The sequence below is a fragment of the Chrysochloris asiatica genome, unplaced genomic scaffold, assembly GCF_000296735.1.
Source record: "Chrysochloris asiatica unplaced genomic scaffold, ChrAsi1.0 scaffold00060, whole genome shotgun sequence".
In the NCBI taxonomy this organism is placed as follows: domain Eukaryota; kingdom Metazoa; phylum Chordata; class Mammalia; order Afrosoricida; family Chrysochloridae; genus Chrysochloris; species Chrysochloris asiatica.
This window is the reverse complement of record NW_006408578.1, coordinates 6,510,196-6,531,657: the sequence shown is the minus strand read 5'-3', so window position 1 is coordinate 6,531,657 and position 21,462 is coordinate 6,510,196. Positions and strand designations below refer to the sequence as shown.

At 40.8% G+C, this 21,462-nt stretch overlaps 1 protein-coding gene across 1 annotated transcript in view; it reads right to left on the bottom strand.

Annotated features, from left to right (window-relative positions):
- The window catches only part of ADTRP (androgen-dependent TFPI-regulating protein), a 146,521-nt gene extending 130,676 nt beyond the window's left edge, over nucleotides 1-15,845 (bottom strand). The window contains exon 1 of the mRNA XM_006864121.1: nucleotides 15,690-15,845. Within this exon, the coding sequence (XP_006864183.1) occupies nucleotides 15,690-15,845 (156 nt within the window). The remainder of the gene's footprint in view (nucleotides 1-15,689) is intronic.
- Between the last annotated feature and the right edge of the window lie 5,617 nt (nucleotides 15,846-21,462).

Genomic DNA, 21,462 nt, shown 5'->3' with positions numbered 1-21,462 from the left:
CTCCTCATTTTGCCCTATCAACAAATGAAGGTCCCAATGCTTTGTTCCACTCACTTCATCATGGTCAACTCTAGTTTGAGAAGGCAGCTCCTCACTAGTCCTAACTTGAGTGTCTTCCAACCTGAGGAGCTCATCTTCTGGACATTGTATCTGACAATGTTCTTCTACTATTCACAAAGTTTTCAGTGGCTAATTACTCAGAAATAGGCTGCCTCTCGTCCTTCCTATTGTTGTTGTTAAGTGCCATTGAGTCTGTTCCGACCTATAGCGACCCAGTACAGGGTTTCCAAGGGTGTAAATCTTTACGGGAATAGAAAGCCTCATCTTTCTCCCATGGAGCGGCTGGTAGTCTCAAACCGCTGACCTTAAGGTTCGCAGCCCAATTCGTAACCACTACGCTACCAGAGCTCCTTGTCAATCTTCATCTGGAAATTACATTGAAACCTGTCCATAATGGAGGACTCTGATGTTATTTAAAATACCAGTGGCATAGCTTCCAGCATCACAGCAACATGTAAGAGAAACTGGCAGACAAGTGGTGAATTTAGCCAGTAGGAGAAATGAAATCTTGACAAATGCTACACTATGGATAGATCTTGAAGACATTATGCTGAATGAAATAAGCCAGTCACAAAAGGACAAATATTACATGACCTTACCTATATATTTAAAAAATAAGAACTGTCAAATGAATAGAGAGCAAAGTTTATTAGTGTTTTATCAGGGAAGGGGTGGTTAAAGGGAATAGAACTAGTCTGTTGGTTAATTTTTGAGTGGCAAAACCAATTATTGTAATTGTTGTCAATAAGTCATACACCTGCAAAACATTGACTTCGCAAAAGTTGGCCAACAGACAACATTCAATAGACTCCTGTGAATCCGGGTGGAGACCTGGTTGGCTAGCAGTGTGGCAAGACCTGGGGACTCTTCAGCCCAGAGTCAGTGACACAGCCCCAGAGGACTAGAGTGGAGAGTGAAGCTTCCAGCTGATAAGAAGAGAGGGCATATGAACAAGAATACCCACACTTGCAGATAATACCTACTTGACCTGGCTTCAATGACTGGATGATCAGAGCTCAACTAGAAGAAGAAAGAAGAGGAATAAAAGAGTAATCTGATACAATTTGATGAACTTGACCTACACCTATGGATGTAGTGGCTCAAAAGAGGGAACAAATCTTTATAGCAAGGATCATTCCCACCCTCTGCATACACAGAGTAGACAGGGATGGGCAACTTGGACATTGGCTACCCAAAATGGGGGCCTACAAAGGCAAGAAGTGACTAGTTTACAAGCTTTCGAGAGGGAACCTAGATCCAGAGGGCATGGAGGAAAGTAGAATCTCCACTGAATGGTATCCAATCTGTCTAGGTAGGACTGATGAAAGGAAATGCGGATAGGTCTCTTGTGATACAATAGTGAATAACTGTTATCAGGAGTGATTGTCAGGGTTGGAAATGTAAAGGTAGATGTTTTGTAGCAAGGAGAGGAATGATTGACTTTGCAGCCTAGGAGCAGAGGTCCCTGGGACCATCAAGGGAGAAGAGCTGAGAGCGGGACCCTACCCAGAGATGCAGTGATGCCTGAAACGGAGGCAGAGACAATGACATGGAGAGATGGAGCAGCTGGGGACTTTAGACCCAGAGATGGAGAGGGGCTGTGTGCTGATGACCAGGGGGCAGGCTTGTAGTGTATAGCCTTTGGTTGGTTGATGATGCATGGAGGGGATTTTAACCATGGCAATGAAATGATATACGATAGGATGAATACAAAACTAATGTTCTCCCATGTAAACTATCACATAATTCACAACATTTTTTTAAAGTTGTCCAATAGATATATTTATAACAATGACAAAAAGAAGAGTAGCCACTGAAACTGCTTATGTACAAGCAAAAATATTATAGGACTTTGTTTCTCTGTTAGGAGGCTTAAGGTCATGGTTTCATGGGACATAATATATAAAAGGCCTACTAACATGTTTAGTTCTTCTGTTTTACTTCCTAGAGCATTTGTAACGTGAGGCTGGTGGTGGTGGTGGTATGTTATGGAGTCGGTCCCAACACATAGCGACTCTGCATAGGGTTTCTGAGGCTGTAAACCTTTATGGGAGCACAAAACTTCATTTTTCTCCAGTGGAATGGCTGGTAGTTTCGAACTGCTGACCTTGAGGTTAGCAGCCCAGCTCATAATCACTATACTACCAGAGCTCCTTAATGTATGGCTAGTTGACTTTATGAACAACTTCCTCCTTTGCCAGGAGACCAAACAAACTAGATGGTGCCCAGTTAACATTACTGAACATTTTAAACAGAGATTCCATGGAAGAATTGTGATCAAAAAGGGGAAAATGCAGAAGAGAATTTCAAATTCTCATTGACTCCAGACTTCCTGAAGCATTAAGAGTTGAATGAACCCCTGGAACTATTTCCCTAAGACCATCTTTAAACCTTAAACCAAAAATAACACCTGAAGTCTTCTCAAAACCAGTAGCTTAGCATAACTAGTAGAGAATGTCTGTCTTGAACATTATGCCCCTTTAAGATCTACCTATTTGTTGTTGTTGTTGTTGTTGTTGTTCTTAGGTACTACTGAATAGCTTCCAGCCCATAGCAACTCTACGTACAATGGAACGAACTATTGTCAAGTTCTGCACCGTCCTCACGATCTTTCCTGTTTGAGCCCATTGGTTTTGCCACTGTGTCAGTAACTCCTGGAAAGTCTCTATCTGTTTAGCTGACCCTCCATTTTATTCAGCATAGCATGATGTTCTTCGCCAGGGACTGGTCCCTCCTGACAGTATGTCTGAAGTATGAGACTAAGTTTGGCCATCTTGGCCTCCAAAGAGCACTCTGGCTGTACTTCTTCCAAAACGGGTCTATTGGTTCTTTTGGCATCCCATGGCACTTTCAATATTCTCCTCCAACACCATAACTCAAAAGCATCAATTCTTCTACAGTCTGCCTTATTCATTGTCATTACGTGGTACTTGTAAAAACTGATGAACTGGTATATGTTTTTCTGTGTATATTCTCAACAGCAACAAATTATTTTTTTTTAAAGGGAAGCCATGCATTGTATGCTCACGACTAAATGGCCAGTCATTTTGGATCAAAAGGGTAACATTTTCCTAAGCACAAAATTAAGAAGGGCTAGGAAGAGGGGTAGGAGTCCTGGTGTGGTGCTGTGGGTTAATGCACTGCAAAGTCAGTTTAAACTGCAAGGTTGGTGGTTCAGGCTCACCAGTTCCTCCCTGCAAACCCTGTTATGGTTTCCATGCTATGGGTTATAACAACTCAATGGCACTTAACAACAACAACAAGGAAGATGGGTGGAATGCAGGAACACAGGAAGCAGGATAACTGCCGTTGCACAGAGGGATTATAGTCACTGATATGAAACAAAGTGCATGATTTGTTTAGTGTAGGACTGATGATCTTGTCTGTAAACCTTCACTCAATTCACAATAAAAAGTTAAATAAGAATGAAAAAATTCATGCCATGGATCACAACTGTCCAACCCATAACTGATCATGGGGATTGACAGAACAGGGCAGCATTTCATCTGTTTGTGTCTGGAGTCACCATGAGCCAGGGGTCAACTCAAGTGTACCTAACAACATATATATCTACAATTCTGGCTGTCCAGGAAAGCAACGTTATGGTAACACCTTGCTCAAAGTTTACTTCAAAGCTGTTGTTCTTGAACTTCTCTTTTCTACCAGTTCTTCCTTAATTCTGCCTCTCTGAAGTGTTCTTCTTTGCCCTTCCATAAAACAGTGCTCCTCTAAGTTGTTAACGGTCTTCCCTTTCTATTTCTTTACAAACTCAGCACATAGGATGAGGTGAATTTACATTTCTTATAATTAGTGCAATTTAAGAAACTATAGCTAAAAGATATTAATTCTACATCCCTGTGTCTTCACAAAATCCACAAAATATTGGAATCACTGAAACTAGCTTCTGTAAGTCATCAAGTTTATTTCCTTGTCTTTAAGCCAGAACCCTATTAAAGTTATTTCAGGAAATGAGAATATCTTCTTTTTCAAAAATAATTCCAGAGAGGGAGATTCCACAAGTTTCCTAAGCCATTCATCAGAGTTCTTACTGGATGAGTCAAAGTAACCCAGCTCTGAGTTTAGAAACCCAGGCCCCACTCATCCAAGCTGGAACTTTTTTAGTCCACTGGGAGACTCTTCCTCCAAAATAAAATGGTAACTAGAAAATAACTTTGGAGTAATTTACATAGCAGTATTTATGAGGTTGGTAGAACTTGGAGTAGGTAGAAAGGAACCACTGTCAAGCATATCTGTATCCATGTGTAATAAACTAATTTAATAATCATTCAGGACTTACGACAAGATGGCAGACTAGGCAGATGCACTGCACAGACGCTTTACACAAAGATATGAGAGAAAAAATAAAGCAGACACAGATGAAAATCCTGGCACCCTGAACTTCAGAAAAAAGGTGAGAGAGGTGGATGGAGTGTTTGCTGGGAGGCTGAGCAGAGACAGTGAGAGAGGGAGACTGACTAGTGAACAGCTGGCCAGAACAGCTTGACCATATTGTGAGCATCTTTGGTAGCAATGAGAAGCCTGGCAATTGCATGGGTAACAGAAAAAGTTTGATTTCTTCTTTTTCACCCCACACTCCCCTGGTGAGCTTCCACCCTCCTCCACTCCCAGTGCAGATCCTGACATCCAGGAAGTTCAGAGCCATGTGATTGGGAACCATGTCTGTATGAGGTGGGGGGCAGATGTGCCACTTTGGTTCCTGGATCCAGGTGGGCTTGGCTGTAAATCTACAAAACAGCAGAGTCACCAGCATTTAACCAGTCACCCTGCCCCCCAGCTCCCCTATGGTGCTAACAGATAACAGCTCCATCAAGGGCCTCTATGAACTGTTTCTAGACTGAGTACCCTGAACATGGAGCTCTAAGACCAATAGGAACTCCATCTAGGGCCAAGAACTCTGCTGTCACATCCCTTCTACAAGCACTTAGTGAGCTCCATGAATTTTCTGGAGCCCCCCAGAGATCTCCCTTCTCAGGGTCCAATGACTGCACAGTTTCTTTTTACAAATACAACAGCCTCACAATGCCCTCGAGAAAACAGACCATTTTAGCTCACACACACACACAAAAACAAAACAAAACAAAACAAAAGAGAATAGCTAGAACAACTGACCAAGATGCAGAGCCAGAAAATGTTTTTTGAGGAAGAAAAGCTTAAAATGATTTGAAAAAAATAATAATTCAGTACCTTCAAAGGATCATTAGAAAGCACGAAGAACACTATTAAAAGAACCTTATAAGACTTGGAGCTCTAGTAGCGTAGTGGTTACGAATCGGGCTGCGAACCTTAAGGTCAGCGGTTCGAAACTACCAGCTGCTCCGTGGGAGAAAGATGAGGCTTTCTACTCCCGTAAAGATTTACACCCTCGGAAACCCTGTACAGGGTCGCTATGGGTCGGACCCGACTCAACGGCACTTAACAACAACAACAACATAAGACTTCAGGAAAATACTACAAGAACAAATAGACAAAATAAATGCAAATTTTAAAGCAACACAAAATCTTCAATTAGAAATCCAAAAGATTAATACTAAGCTCTTAGAAATGGACAATACACTGAAAAGACAAAGGAGTAAATGAAAAGCAATGGAAACCCAAATTGAGTGAGCTTGAAGATAAATCTCTCAATACTAGTATGCCAGAACAAAAATAAATGAAAAAAATCCAAAGAAAACTTAAGGAGTCATGTGGGACACCATGAAGAGGAACAATTTAACAGGTGATCAGAATTCCAGAACAGAAAGAGACAAGCACAGAGAAAATTGTTAAAGAGTTGTTGGAAGAGAACTTCCCTAGCATCATGAAAATCAAGACGATAAGCACCCAAGAAGCTGAATGAACCCTAAACAGGATAGATCCCAAAAGAAAATCACCAAGACATACCATCCTCAAACTTTCCAAAATCAAAGACAAGGGAAAAATCCTGAGAACAGCTCAGGAAAATACAGTTACCTACAAAGGAAACTTAACTTAGCTCTCTCAGCAGAAACCATACAGGCAAGATGGCAATAGAAAGACAAATATAAAACTCTGAAAGAAATTAACAACCAAGAATCATTTACATGGCAAAGTTGTCCCTCAAAAAATGATGATGAAATTAGGGCATTTCCTGGTAAACAGAAATTTTAAAAAATTTTAATGACCAGACCAACTGAGCGAAAAATGCAAAAGAGTGTTCTTTGGACGGAGAACCAACAACATTCATGACAACACCTTCCAGAGCTCAATCCAGATATAGAAGTATTTAAAGTAAAACCAGCCTACAAGACTGAAAATAGGAAACCAGACATATCAATGTATAATGAAGTCAACTACAAGGCAAAAAGAGGGAATATTAATAGACACAGAATTTCCAAATGGCAAGGAAATCAAGTAGATTTCTGCATAAAACAGACTGTTTAAATCTGGTGTGGGGGGGGCAGAGGTGGGGAGGAATCAATAAATTACAGGGTAACCTCAAAGAAAAATAATATACTTGCAAATCAAAATAAAAAATAAATTTAAGAAAGGAAAATCAGATAGATTTAGTAAACATTAACACAACAGAAATAAAAATGCAAAGAAAACCCACAAACAAAATAAACTCAGCATAGAAAATTTTATGAAACAAGGAATTCAGCAGCACCACACAAAAACACAGAAAAAATTATAACTACCAATTCATACCTATTGATTACTACACTGAATATAAATGAATTAAATGCACCAGTCAAGAGATATAAAGGGTAGGATGCATAAGAAAACAGCATCCTTCAATATGCTGTCTACAAGAGACACGTCAAAGAGATGGAGACAGTCTAAATGCCCATCAGTAGAAGAATGGCTAAACAAACTTTAGTATATACATACAATGGAATACTTGTGAATGCTGAAGAATAATGAAGAATCTGTTGAACATCTAACAACATGGCTGAACCTGGAGGACATTATGCTGAGTGAAATTAGTCAATCACAAAAGGACAAACATTGCATGAAACTGGTATGATAAAAAGGTTTTCTTGATAAAAGAAAAATCTATGATAGTTACAGGGGGAGAGGTGAGAAAAGTATTAATGGGCTAGAGGGTAGTCACATGTTAACATAGGTGATAGGGCAAGCAATATACAACAACAGGAACATGAGAAAAGGAAGGCTGAGAGTGGCAGGAGACACAGGGAGGAATGCAATCGTTAAAGTGAATAGAGGTAAATGCTGTTAATTGTTGGTACAGGAGGGTATTGCAATAATGTAGTGAAGCCAAGTGTATGGTTTGTTGAATTTAAAACTGATGATCTGCTCTGTAAATCTTCACGCGGTTCACAATATACTTAAGTGAGAAACAGAGGTAAAAGAATGAGCGAAAGAACATAGAAATGAAAAAATAAGAAGAACACAGTTGAAACGATGAGAAAAAAAAGCAAAGAATCCAAGAGCACTGAGGAACAATTTGGAACGAACTTTAAGAATGCTTGGCCAATATTATAAAAGGCTGCTGATAGCTTGCTCCAGTGGACCAGTAAGTGCCTACAAGTTACAGGAACGATGGTGTTCCCAAGGAATAGTTCCACCTATATCCTGCTAAGAAGGAGCTGCCTCTTCAAAGTAGAGTTCACCAAAGACCAGCTAATATGACTACTGCTCAGATTTATGCATCAAGCACTAATGTCAGAGATGAAGAAATTAAAGAGTTTTACAAAGTTCTGGAATATGTAATTGATCGAACATGTACTCAGGATGCATTGATAATTAATGATGACTAGAATGAGAGAGTTAGAAACAAATAAGTGAAATCAGAAGTTAAAAAATGACCCTGGTGATAGAAATGATACTGGAGATTGAAAGATAGAATTTTGTAAATCCACGGACTTATTAATTGTCTAACTTTTTTCAAAAGAATTGATGCATATTGAAGCTACCATAGACTGCCAGAAGAATCAACAGTTCTGTGTTAGAAGGAATATAGCTGAAGTGATCCTTAGAAGCCAGGTTGGTAAGACTAAGTCTCTCATACTTCAGACAAGTTATCAGGAGGGACCAGTCCCTAGAGAAGAATATCATGCTGGCAAAGTGGCAATTCAGTGAATAAAGGAAGACTTCCAGCAAGATAGATTGGCTCAATAGCACCAGCAATGGGCTGTAGTGTAACAACAATTATAAGGTTAATGCAGGTCTGGATGGTATTTTGTTTTATTGTGTACAGGGTTGCTATGAGTTGGAACTAACTCTATAGTACATAGCAACAGCAATAACCACTTTTTTTTCAACAACATAAATGGTGACTATATAGGTGGATGTTGCCCGATAGAAAGAATCAAATCAACTACATCTGTGACAAGAGGCAATAGAAAACCTCAGCCTCCTTAGTCAGAACAAGGCCAGGAAAGACTGTGGAACAAACCATCAATTGCTCACATGAAAGTTTAAGTTGAAAAAGAAGAAAATTAAAACAAGTCCACGAAAGTCAAAGTATGGCCTTGAGTATATTCTACCTGAATGTAGAGGCCATCTCAAGAATAGATTTGACACATTGGACCTATGACCAAATACCAGATGAACTGGGATGATATCAAGGACATCGTACATTAAGAAACCAAAAGGTAATTAAAGAGACAGAAAAGAAAGAACCAAAGTGCGTATCAGAAAAGGCTCTGAAACATAGTCTTGAACTTATAGTATCTAAAGCAAATTGAAGAAATTAAGTAAAAGAGCAGAACAGAAAATTTCCAAGGGTGGTTCAAGAAGATAAAGTAATATAATGAAATATGCAAAGACCTAGAATTAGAAAATCAAAGGGAAGAATATGCTCAGCATTTCTTAAACTGAAACAACTAAAGGAAAAAAAAATCAGCCTTCAGTTGCAATATCAAAGGATTCTATGGGTAAAATACTGACTTGCATGTTGTTGTTAAGAGACATCAAGTCAATTCCACCTCATAGCAATCCTGTATAGAGTTTCCAAGGAGTAGCTGTTGGCTTTGAACTGCTGATCTTGTTCCCAGTCATGTACTGATTTTACAGTGCCACACCAGGATTCCCATTAGCCATTGTTGTTAGGTGCTGAGGAGTTGGTTTCAACTCATAGTGACCCTGTACAGGGTTCTGAGGAGTGACAGTAGTGAGTTTGAACTGCCAACCTTCTGATTCAAACCAACCCTGAGGACCGACACTTATCCTACAGGGCTACACCAGGACTCCACTAACCATTGTTGTCATGATTAAGTGCCACCGAGTCCGTTCCAACTCATAGTGACCCTGTATAGGGTTTCCAAGGAGTGGCTGGTGAACTTGAAGGGTCGACCTTGCAGTTCAAACCAACATTGCAGTCCAGCGCACTAACCCTCAGCGCCACACTAGGATTCCTCATTTACCATTGTTGTTGTTATTAGGTGCCATGGAGTCAGTTCTGACCCATAGAGACCCTGTATAGGGTTTCCAAGAAGCAGCTGGTGAGTTTGAACCGCCGACCTAGCAGTTCAAACAGCTTTGCAGTCTGTCACATTAACCCACAGCGCCACACCAGGACTCCATAAGGACACCATTGTTGTTGTTAAGTTCCGTGGAGTCAGTTCCGACCCACAGCGACCCTATACAGGGTTTCTAAGGCTGTAAATCTTTACGGGAACAGAAAGCCTCATCTTTCTCCAACAGAATGGCTGGTAGTTTCAAACTGTCGACCTTGAGGTTAGCAGCCCAATTCGTAACCACTATGATACAAGAACTCCATTGTTGTTGTTAAGTGCCGTCAAGTCGGTTCCGACCCATAGAGACCCTGTATAGGGTTTCCGAGGAGTAACTGGTGAGCTTGAACTGCCGACTTTGCAGTCTGACACATTAACTCACAGCGCCACACCAGGACTCCATTGTTATTGTTGTTAAGTGCCGTGGAGTCGGTTCCGACTCATAACGACCCTGTGCAGGGTTTCCGAGGCTGTAAATCTTTATGGGAGCAGAAAGCCTCATCTCTCTCCCGCGAAACAGCTGGTACTTTTGAACTGCTGACCCTGAGGTTAGCAGCCTGATTCATAACCACTAAGCTACCAGAGCTCCTTAGGACTCATTAGAGAGATACAAATCAAAACACCAACGTAATATCAACCATTTGAGATCAAGGTGGCAGCATTTGCTCAGGGACAAAATTCAGTAGGTAGGAATGGATAGGAAAGAAGACAGAATGGAAACATATAACCAAGAGGAAGTTAAGGTAAGTGGAGACTGCAATCGATGGCATGAAACAAATCTTATGAACTCTTATATGGAAAATTGATTTACTCACCTAATTCACAATAAAAAGTTAAAACAAAACCAAAAAAAAAACCTCTACGGGGCAGTTCTACCCTGTCACAGAATTATTATGGATTAGAATCAACTCCAAGGCACCTAACAACAACAAAATCTGTATTCACAGGAGCTAGGCTAATAACCAAAAAGTTAGTATTTAGAGGTTGAAGTCCACCAAGAGGCACCTTGGAAGAAAGGTCTGACCATCTCCACTTAGAAAATGAGCCACTGAAAATCCTACAGAGAGTACAGGTCTATGCTGACACATCTAGGGTTGCCATGAATCAGAACTGACTCCATGGAAACTATGTGCGTGCGTGTGTGTGTGTATAGTGGGTTACATGTTGGGATGCTAACCACAAGGTTAGCAGTTCGAATCCACCAGCCACTCTTCAGGAGAAAGATGAGGCTTTCTGCTCCTGTAAAGATATAGGGTTTCTGAGGAGCAGCTGGTGGGTTTGAACTGCTGAACTCGTGGTTTGCAATTTACTGCTAATCCTGTTGCACCACACCAGGAGTCCACATAACATAAATGGATCTCCATTACTATGGATTATGCTGTGATCCCCCAAAATATGTGTTGGAATCCTAACTCCTTTACCTGTGGATATAATCTTATTTAGAAACAGGATTTTTGTGATGTTAGATCCTGAGTAGGGTGGATCCTAAATCTAATCACTTTTGAGTTATAAAAAGAATCTGGACACCAAAGTATGCATAAACAGGGGACCAACAGATAGCCTGTGAAGATCTTCTATAAGCCAAGAAACTCAAATAGCCCTGGGCTACTGGTAAGGAAGGAAAGAATATGGGAGAGGACTTCTAAAAGCTCATGGAAAAATGGAATTGAAAGATAATGAATTTTTTTCCATGACTATTTAAAAGCCCCTTTACATAGTCAAGACCATGACTTAGGCTTTTAGACTCCAGAACTGTGAGCAAATCAATTTCTGTTCTTTAAAATCATCACTTACGGTTATTTTGGTAACAGCAGAAGTAGGAAAGGAAGCTACCCATCTTCTAACAGTAGGGAGCTCTGGTACCTTAGTGGTTAAGAGTCAGGCTGCGAACTGCAAGGTCAGCAGTTTGAAACTACCAGCTGTTCTGTGGGAGAAAGATAAGGCTTTCTGCTCCCATAAAGATTTATAGCCTCAGAGACCCTGTACAGGGTTGCTATGAGTCAGAAGCGACTCCACAGCACACCACCACCATTATGACTTTATAAAACAGCCAATAACTAGAATATCAGCCTATAAGATTTCAGGAGTTAGAAATGAGAAAGCCCCAACATTTCACCTTATATCACATGTTTAAAATCTGTTCTTAAATGACTCTTCTGAAATACACTCGACATCTTAGCCTATTGGGAAGCATTTCATAAAGTCACACTTTCAAGATGACACCTAACTGAACCTAGAAGCACCATGGCTCTGCAGGATGACTGTCCACAAGGTTGGCAGTTCAAGCCCATCAGCTGCCTACTGGAAGAGAGATGAGGTTTTCTGCTCTCATGAAGATTTACAACCTCAGAACCCCTATATAGGCTCGCTGTGAGTTGGAATCAACTCAATGACAATAACAACAGAACCCAGAAATAAAATGGCCCCAGTAAACCCCTCTCTGCCCAGCTACATGAGACAGAGATGGTCAGAATGGACTATGCTGCTCAGAGATACAGAAAAAGCTGAGGTCAAGTCAGCTTACCAAGTCACCTGGTTTCTATGTGGGTACACTAAGCCTTTTAGTGTGGTCAGTACAAAGCAGAATCATAGAATGGTAAAGTTGGCAAGAACCAAGGAGACATAACAACAAACTCTGAGTTGCAGCAACGGACTCGAACAGACCAGTAATCACGAAGATAGTACAAGACTAGATGCTTTGTTCTGTTAATCATAAAGTGTCCATGAGTTAGAGCAGACTTAGGACACCTGAAAACAATAGTAGCAATCTGATTAGAATACTAAGACTCACCTGTGGGGCGGGGGAATTTAACAAACAGAAAATGACAGAAATGAGCAGAAACTGAGAAATGCTATAAAAAGTCAGATAAAAGAAAGACAAATTTGGGGTCGAGTAGGTCAGCAAAGTCTCCAGGGAGAAAATAGGATTTCAACTGATGTCTGAGGAGTCCTGGGGTGATACTGTAGGATAAGCACTGGACTGCAAGGGTGTTTGACCGCAAGGTCAGCACTTCAAACTCACCCTATAATATTCACTCTATTCAAACTGTTATCAACTCCTCAGAAACCCTATACAGCAAGGGTGGGGAATGTTTTTTCTACCAAAATTTAGAACATCATTCACGGGCCATACAAAATTATCAACTTAAAAATTAGCCTGCTATATTTGGTCAAACATTTAACTCACCCCTAATGCGGAGGCTAGAGTCCTGGTGTGGCGCTGTGGCTTCATGCACTGGACTGCAAAGTCACTTTGAACCCCAAGGTCGGCTCTTCAGTCTAACCAGCTGCTTCTCAGAAACCTTGTACAGGTCGCTATGGGTTGGAATCAACTCAATGGCATTTAACAACAACAATGTGACGGCCGGAACTGTGACTGCCTTGGCAGGGCCAGACCAAATGATTCTGTGAGCCTTATATGGTCCATGGACCGGATGTTCCTGCCCCCATCCCACCCCGCTCTACGGGGTCATTATGAGGCCAAATTGTCTTGACAGTACTTAACAATAATAATGAAAGATGTCCAGGTGGTTCAAGCATTGGGCTGCTGACCTCAAGATCAGCAGTTCAAACTCACCAGACTCTCTGCTTGTGATTAAGGAGCCCTGGGGGCACAAGATTGGGAGAAAGGTTAGTCTGTCTGCACCTACAAAAATGTACAGTTTGGAAATCCTTTGGAGCAGTTCTACTGTGCCATAGGGTCACTAGGATGACAGTGAGTTATGAAAGAATCAAAGTTGGGGGAGGGGGGGCGGGGTACAGGCAGGAAGGCATGAACCTGGGTTAAAAAGGACGAACAAGGAGCCTGTGGATCAACAAAGACAAAGTGACCAGCCTTCCTGAGGAAGAGACCAGCATTCCTGGGGAGTTGGGGGTAAGAGTGGCTAGATCAGCAGTTAAGTTAAATCAGAAGTTCATAATATTAAAAACAAACTAAGATAAGCAAAGCAAAAACAGTGCTTTAGGAAAATTAACCTGAAACCTGAATGGTAAAAAAAAAAAATGGGTACAAATTATTAAAACCTAAAATGGCAGGTTGGGAAAAAGGGATGAACCTAAGAATGTTTTAAAAGGAAAAAGTAATAGGATTTTATTATTGTTGTTGTTAAGTGTCATTGAGTCAGTTACGACTCATAGTAACCCTATTTCCTAGGAAGCGCTGGTGGGTTTAAACCACCATTCTTGCAGTTAGCTGTCCGGTGCTTATCCTACAACACCACATTTGGGGGCTGTTTATTCAGAGATGGAAGGGTAGCATCAGCAGCCGGAAAAGACAACATCCTTAACAAATGTCCTTTTCCACATATGAGAAAGTGGTTTCCACAGAGTTCCTAAGAAGTGGTTTTTTGTTTTTTTTTTAACTTCCATAGAACCATTATTTTTTGTCTCCCCATAAAAATCTGTAACTGAAGCCAGCAACCACCTTGATGTTTTCCAGCACACGAAATCTTCATTCAGAGCTCCATCTTTCAAGCCCAAATCAAAAGGGTTTTCTTTGTGGAATGTTGTTGCTGTTAGGTGTTCTTGAGTTGTTATCAACTCTTAGCCTGAGAGAACAAAACACTGCCCACTCCTGGACCAGTCTCACAATCACTGCTACACCTGAGCCCATTGCTGCTACTGCCACTCTGCCAGTCCGAACTTGTGGGCTACAAGTACAGTAAATGGTCAGTGAGGAGGACCCCCAGGATCTGTGATCTCAATTTCCTCTCCTTGGCATTTCAGAATGCCACCTTTGGACCACACGTCACCTCTGCTTTCCAAAATCAATATTATGATTCCAAAGGATTAGATTACAACTCCATTGTAAGTCAATTCTGACGTAAGTCAACTACTTCTTAATTTTTTTTTATTGCCTTTCATAAATCCAAACTTTGTCTTTGAAGAGTTGGAAACATTCCATTTACACTTACAGCTATGATGACATCAGCAAATTACACACTACAACATTACAGGGTGTACATATTAGTGACACACACACAAAAAAAAGGACAGCCATAAGCACAGTTTATCATAAATCAAATGCATCATAAATCAGGGACTACTTGTAAGGAGCTCTGGTAGCGTAGTGGTTACGAATCAGCCTGCGAATCTCAAGGTCAGCAGTTCGAAACTACCAGCTGTTCTGCAGAAGAAAGATGAGGCTTTCTGCTCCCGTAAACATTTACAGCCTCAGAAACCCTGTACAGGGTCACTATGAGTTGGAACTGACTCCACGGCACATAACCACCACATGTATTTTGTTTCTGAAATCAGATTTTTACATAGCACCCTACATTTTCATAAAAAATCCCACATAATTAGCATCCCCAAAAGAGGCCCTAATTTTATCTTCTAATCCAAAAAGTCCTAGTATGGCACTATAGGATAAGTATTGGACTGCTAACTGCAAGGTTGATGATTTAAACCTACCAGCCACTCCTCAGAAACCCGACTGAGCGAGGGTCACTGTGAGTTGGAACTGGCTCGATGGCACTGAACAGCCAAAAATATGTTTACTTAGTCCCCAAACAATTATTTTTCCAAATCTGCTTTTCTCCCATTCATTTACTCTTCATTCATCAGAATGTGGTCAGACGACTTGAAAGACAAGGGATTGTGTCCTAAGACTGACCTTTAAATAGTTAAAAATGTGTATCTGCCATTTGGTTAGGTGATTTGTCCTTTAAGTTGGAGAGACTGAGCCTATAAAAAAATTGAAGTGGGATCTGAACATGGCAAACTGTGTTTGCTTTTCTTAGCTAGATCTGCTAGTCTGTGTGTGCTATAAAATGGCATCATCCCTCCACTCGGAACTGCACCTTCCTACACAACATACGTCGCCCTGCCTTCTCTCCCCAGACTTCCCCAAGTAGATAAAGTTAACAATCCCTCCTGCATCTGTACTCAAACCCAGGATAAAATCATTAGTTTAGTTCCTGATTGTGGGTCATCTGAAAAGAGTTCCAAGATAGATTCTTTACAAGAGAGCATTTTAAAAATAGCCAATATAAAATGTTGCAACAGATCATTTCCACACTGGGTTTCTCAGAGCAAATTGTTAAGTGAAAGAGAAAGCCAGGACTCACAAACATTGAAGCAGGAACCATAGGCTTTTGTCAACGTAGATGAGTGTAGAAGCACAAATACAGACAGACAGACAGACTGGCCCAGGTGAGGGACATATGGACTTACCAGATTAAGGAATGTCAAGTACTTCCACTGTCCGCCATTTTGGAATATTTTGGATTTCTGTGGATCCCCTTCCGATTGGGAAATGTAATAGTTAAGGAAAATATACCAGCTCAGGATAAGGAAGTGGTATATGTAAGTAGAAGACATCTTTGTCATGACGAGCTCTCAGCAGGTACTGTGAATGCCTCAGGTAGCTTCCTCTGCAGTACTTGGACTTACAAAGCCACACAGCTGAAACTCTACCACAGGTCCAACCAGGATCAGGCTTCTGGGAGTGAGAATTGTGCCTCTCCCATTGGCTCCTTTTCTGATGAACTTGGAAGACAGGATTACTACTGCTTAATAATGGCAGATAATCTTTAGATGAGCAATACATTTCAACATTTAGGCTTTAACCATGGCAGGGAAGCATGCCTGAGCTGCACTTTGCACTATTTGACTGAGGTGGGGGCATGGTTAAGTGAACTTGTTATGAAATACCAACAACAGCTCATGAAATAGCATCATAGCCATATTCTCTTGCTCGCTTCACTGCCCCCTTACCCCTCACATTTGGGCACAACAAGGAAATTGTAATATTATCTCTTGAGAAAATGAGGAGCAGGTTGATAAACGAGGGCAGAGAGAATGTTGACGTGCTTAGGAGGTGAAGGAAGGTAAATAGAAAGGCAAAGATCAAGATCAGACACAACCTTTGATCCTCTCCGTGCAACTGATCCAAGGTTTGGTGTGGTTTTTCAAATAAAAAACCCAGGGCTATTTTCAGACATCCCATTGGCATAGATATTTCTGGGCCTGGAAGGAAAGGAGTATTGGAAGAGGTCTGCAGTCATGACCCCAACGTACCTGAGTTTAGACATTGCTGGGAACCAGTGAGGGCCTCTGCATTGCCTGGGAGAAGACCAGGATGCCCTAGGCTGGGGTAGGATGCAGAACTGGGCTCTGCCTCAAGCTCAACAGACGGGAACTGGGGGAGTTAGAAGTGGGTTACCTTGTGACATCACCAGCTTGGTTCCCTGGGCAACTCACTCAGAGGGTTCTGAGCAAATCCCTAAGAGATATGCTCCCCATGCAGTTATGCAATGCTGTCGTTAGGATTATTGGATCACTTATCCTGGACTTACAGAGACTGGGAGACAGAGGTGCAGGCTATATGTGGTGAGAAAAGCAAACCATCTCTTAAGTTAATAGATACCAAACATAAGGAACTATAGAAGGGGGATGGGGGAGGAACCCAGCCAGCAATATAAGTCTGCCTTTAAGCCATTCTCAAAGGAGAAAGGGAGTTCTGGTGTGGAAACATCAGTGGTTGAAGCTCACCAGTTGCTTCTTGGAAACCCTATACAGGGTTGCTATGGGTTGACAGCACTTAACAACAACAACAACAAATGAGATGGTGATCCAGGAAATGGGTGTCAGGCAGCATAGTGCAAAACCCTATGACCTAGGGTGACTTGGCAAATAATAACAGCAGCTGATACTTTCACAGTCCTTAAAGTTGGTTTGAGCTGCAAGGTCAGTGGTTCAAGCTCACCAGCCACTCCTCAGAAACCCTATACAGGGTCGCTATGGGTCAGAAGCAACTCTACGGCACTTAACAACTGTGTGCTAGGCATTGTTGCAAGTGATTTGAATCATATCTACACATTTAACACCCTAACCGTCACTATCCAGTGGATACTAATATAAGCCTGTTTTCAGGTGAAGAAATCAAAGCACAGGCTTCTAAAGGCCATGTGTTCAACAAATAGGAGGAGAGCTGCAGCCTGGACTCTTGGCCACTACACCTGACCACCAGGAATCAGTATCTGAAAAAAGTAACTTGACAGCACTTAACAATAACAACAACAACTTGAAAGATTAGATAGGAACTTTAGGGGTCAGTGTGTTACTTCAATGGGAGAGGAACAACTCAGAAAAGGAAGGTGAGAAGGCACATTTTGAAGAATGTTAGCAATGTCACCAAATCAGTGCCATAGAAATCATTGAATTGGTGTGTATTTTGCTGTGTATATTTTCAACAACAACAAAATAAAACAGAACAGAAATCTGTTCTCCACACACCCCAGACTTTTAAATAATTCTCCCTTCCCTGCTGAGCTCTTCTAGGGCCCCCATTAGAAAATTCTCTCAAGATAGAATCATACGTTTTGAAACTTGGCGTACATCTGAGTTATTGTGCTCTGTCTCCCAGGGTGTTTGTTTATTTACTTTTAAAAACTTTTGGAGTGAAAGTTTACCAAGCAAATTGGTTTTCCATTCAACAATTCATACATATTTTGTTTTGCGACATTGATTGTGGTCCCCACAATGAAAGGGCACTCTTTCCACCTCCTCCCTATGTTTCCCATTTCCACCCATTCATTCAGATCTAGTCCTGTTTCCTAAGCTTTGCCCCTAGGCAAATGATGCCCTTTTGGTGTCCTATTCTTGGTTGTTCTAAGGGGAACGTACATTCCTTCCTGATGTTACTGTTCACCTTTCAGCCTATTGGCTGAAAATTGAGGTGGGGGCAAGGGAGAGTTTAGTTCCAGCTTGAAGAGAGTCTCGGAGTTACTGTGTTTTGACCAGACTCAATCCAACCAGTGAGTAGCTGTTGTTGTTCAGTGCTATTGAGTCAGTTCCAATTCATAGTGACCCTGTATAGGGTTTCTCAGACTTTAAATCTTTCTGGAAGCAGAAACTCTCATCCTACAAAGCAGCTGGTGGGCTTGAACCACCTACCTTCTTGTTTGAAAGCCCATGTTTATCCAACAGAGTCTCCACGCCCCCCGCAATACAACCAGTAAGCCTACTGTCTTTTAATTATTTAGAGTTTTGTTCCACATTTTTCTCCCACTCTATCCAGGATCTTCCTTCTATGCCAAAAAATGTGTAAGAGAGCTTCCCAGCCAACGGATTGGAAGAGATCCATATATGTGCCCATTCCCAAAGAGAGGTGACCCACTGGAATGCAAAAACCATTGAACAATGTCACTAATAAAATCATGCAAGATCACATGGCCAGCAGTTACAGCAAGACCCAGGGACTCTTGGACCCAGAGGCAGTGACATGGACACAGAGGACTAGAGTGGAGAGTAAAGCTTCCAGTTGATATGAAATGAGGAGAGATGCATAAGAACACCCATACTTGCAGATAGTACCCACTTGACCTGGCTTCAATGGCTGGATGATCAGAACTTGACTAGAAGAAGAAAGAAGAGGGGAAAAAGAGTAACCTGCTACAATTTTATGAATTTTACCTATACGTATGGAGGTAGTAGCTCAAAAAAGGGAACAAATCTTTACAGCAAGGATAACTCTCACCCCCTCAAGTACACAGGGTTGACAGGGATGGGCAACTCAGACATTGGCTACCCAAAATGGGGGTGCCTATAAAGGCAAGAAGTGACTGGCTTACAAGCTTTTAGGAGAGGGCCTAGTTCTAGATGGGATGGGGGAAGGTAAAATCTCCACTGAATGATTTCCAATCTATTGGGACCGGGCTGGCGAAAGGAAATGGGGATAAGACACTTGTGGTACAATAGTGAATAATTGCCATCAGGACTGACTGTGAGGGTATGAAATATTGAGGTAGATATTTTTTGACAAAAGGAGGAGAGTGATTGATTTTGCAGCCCAGGTGCAGAGGTCCCTGGGACCATCAAGTGAGAACAGTAGAGAGTGGGACCCTACCCAGAGAGGCAGAGACACCAGGGGTGGAAACAGAGATGATGACATGGACAGATGGAGTGGCTGGGGACACTGAACTCAGGGAAGGAGAGAGGCTGTGTGCCGACAGCTAGGGGTGGGCCTATGGAATGTACCCTTTGGTTATTTGATGATCCATGAAGGGGATTGTAATCATTGCAATGAAACAAAATACAATAGGATGAATGTAAAGCTGATATTCTTCCATGTAAACTTCACAATAAAAACTTACAAAAAAAGACTAAGTTCTAATGTCTCAGCCCAAACCATGCAGGCAAGAAGGCAATGGGATGACATATACAAAACTCTGAAAGGAAAAGAATGCTAACCAAGAATCATATACCCAGCAAAGCCGCCCTCAAATACAATGGCAAAATTAAGATATTTCTAGATAAACAGAAATGAAAAGAATTTGTAATAAGATAAACTTTACAAAACATACTAAAGGATGTACTTTGAACTGAGAACAAACAATAGCAGACAACAACTTGAGATTTAGATATATGACTACACCAACCTAAACTCAATTGAGATATAGAAGAATTTAAAGTAAAGCAAACTTACAACACTGGAGACAGGGGACCAGAGATACCAATTTATAATAAAGTCAATAACAAAGCTATAAGAGGTAAAAGTGTAGGTATAGAACTTCCTAATGGTGAGGAAGTCAAGTAGATTTCAATATAAAAGAGACTGTTTTAAATGGGGAAATTTTTTAATATGCTACCGAGTGAACACAAAAAAACTGAATACAGTGTCTCATCAAAATTTTAAAAAAGGAAAATCAGAAAGATTTAGTAGACATTAACACAACAGAAATAAAGACAAAATAAAGAATGCTCACAAACAAAATTATGCGGTACAAAAAACCCCAGCAGCTTACAAAAAAACACACACACACAGCAGAATGACAGCAATCAATTCATTCCTATCAATAATTACAATAAATGGAAATGGAATAAATGTGCCAGTCGAGACAGAGAGTAGCAGAATGGATAAGAAAACAGGATCCTTTAATATGCTGTCTGCAAGATATATTTATTATGCAAATATATCAAGTTAATGGCAATCAAAAATGAGCAGGAGTGGCAATAATAATCTCTGATAAAATAAACTTTAAGGCAAAAATCAGCATAAGAGACAATGAAGGGCATTATATCTTGATATAATTAAACAAAAGGAGCTATAACTAAGCAAGGGGTCAATTAAACAAGAGGGCAAAACCATAATAAATATCTACACCCCCAGTGAAAGAGTCTCAAGATACATAAATCAAAGTTTAACAGAACTGAAGAATGAAATAGGCAAGTCTACAATAATACTGGGAGATTTTAACACACTACTTTTGATGGAGGACAGAAGAACTAGAAAGAAACTCAACAAAGACACAGAAGAAATAAACAACACAATCAACCAATTTAACCTCATGGATTTCTACAGAGCACTCAGCCCACCAACAGCACGATACACCTTCTCTTCCAGTGCACATGGAACATTCTCCTGAGAACACTGTATGTTAGGTCACAAAGCAAGCCTCAATAAATTCAAAAGCAACAAAATGCTACGAAGCATCTTCCTAGATCACAATACTAGAAAACTAGAAATCAGCTGTATCAAGATTAAGGTGGTGGGGGAGGATCTAATACATGGAAACTGAGCAACATCCTGCTTAAAAGGTACTAGGTAATATAGCTAAGAGGAAATACAATTTAAAAACTCCTTGAGTCAAGTGAGAACAATAAACACAAGTAGTTCAGAATTCACTTTCTATTAGCTTCCCAGGTTTCTGGCCTTGCTTTCTCCTATCATCTTGACACTGATAGTTTCAGTCATATCAATTCCCCTGGCTGTGTTGTTGTTTTTTCCTAGAAAATAATTTTTAAAAATAAAAACTGCAAAAACAAAACAAAAAATCATAAGAACAAAAACACAGCAAAAGCAGTGCCCAGAAGGAAATTTATGGTACACACATTCAAAAAGAAGACAGAACCAAAAGTAACACCTTAACTCAACATCCTTAACAATTAAAAAACAATATCAAAGTAAGCCTACTGCCACCTTATGAAAATAAATATTAGAAGA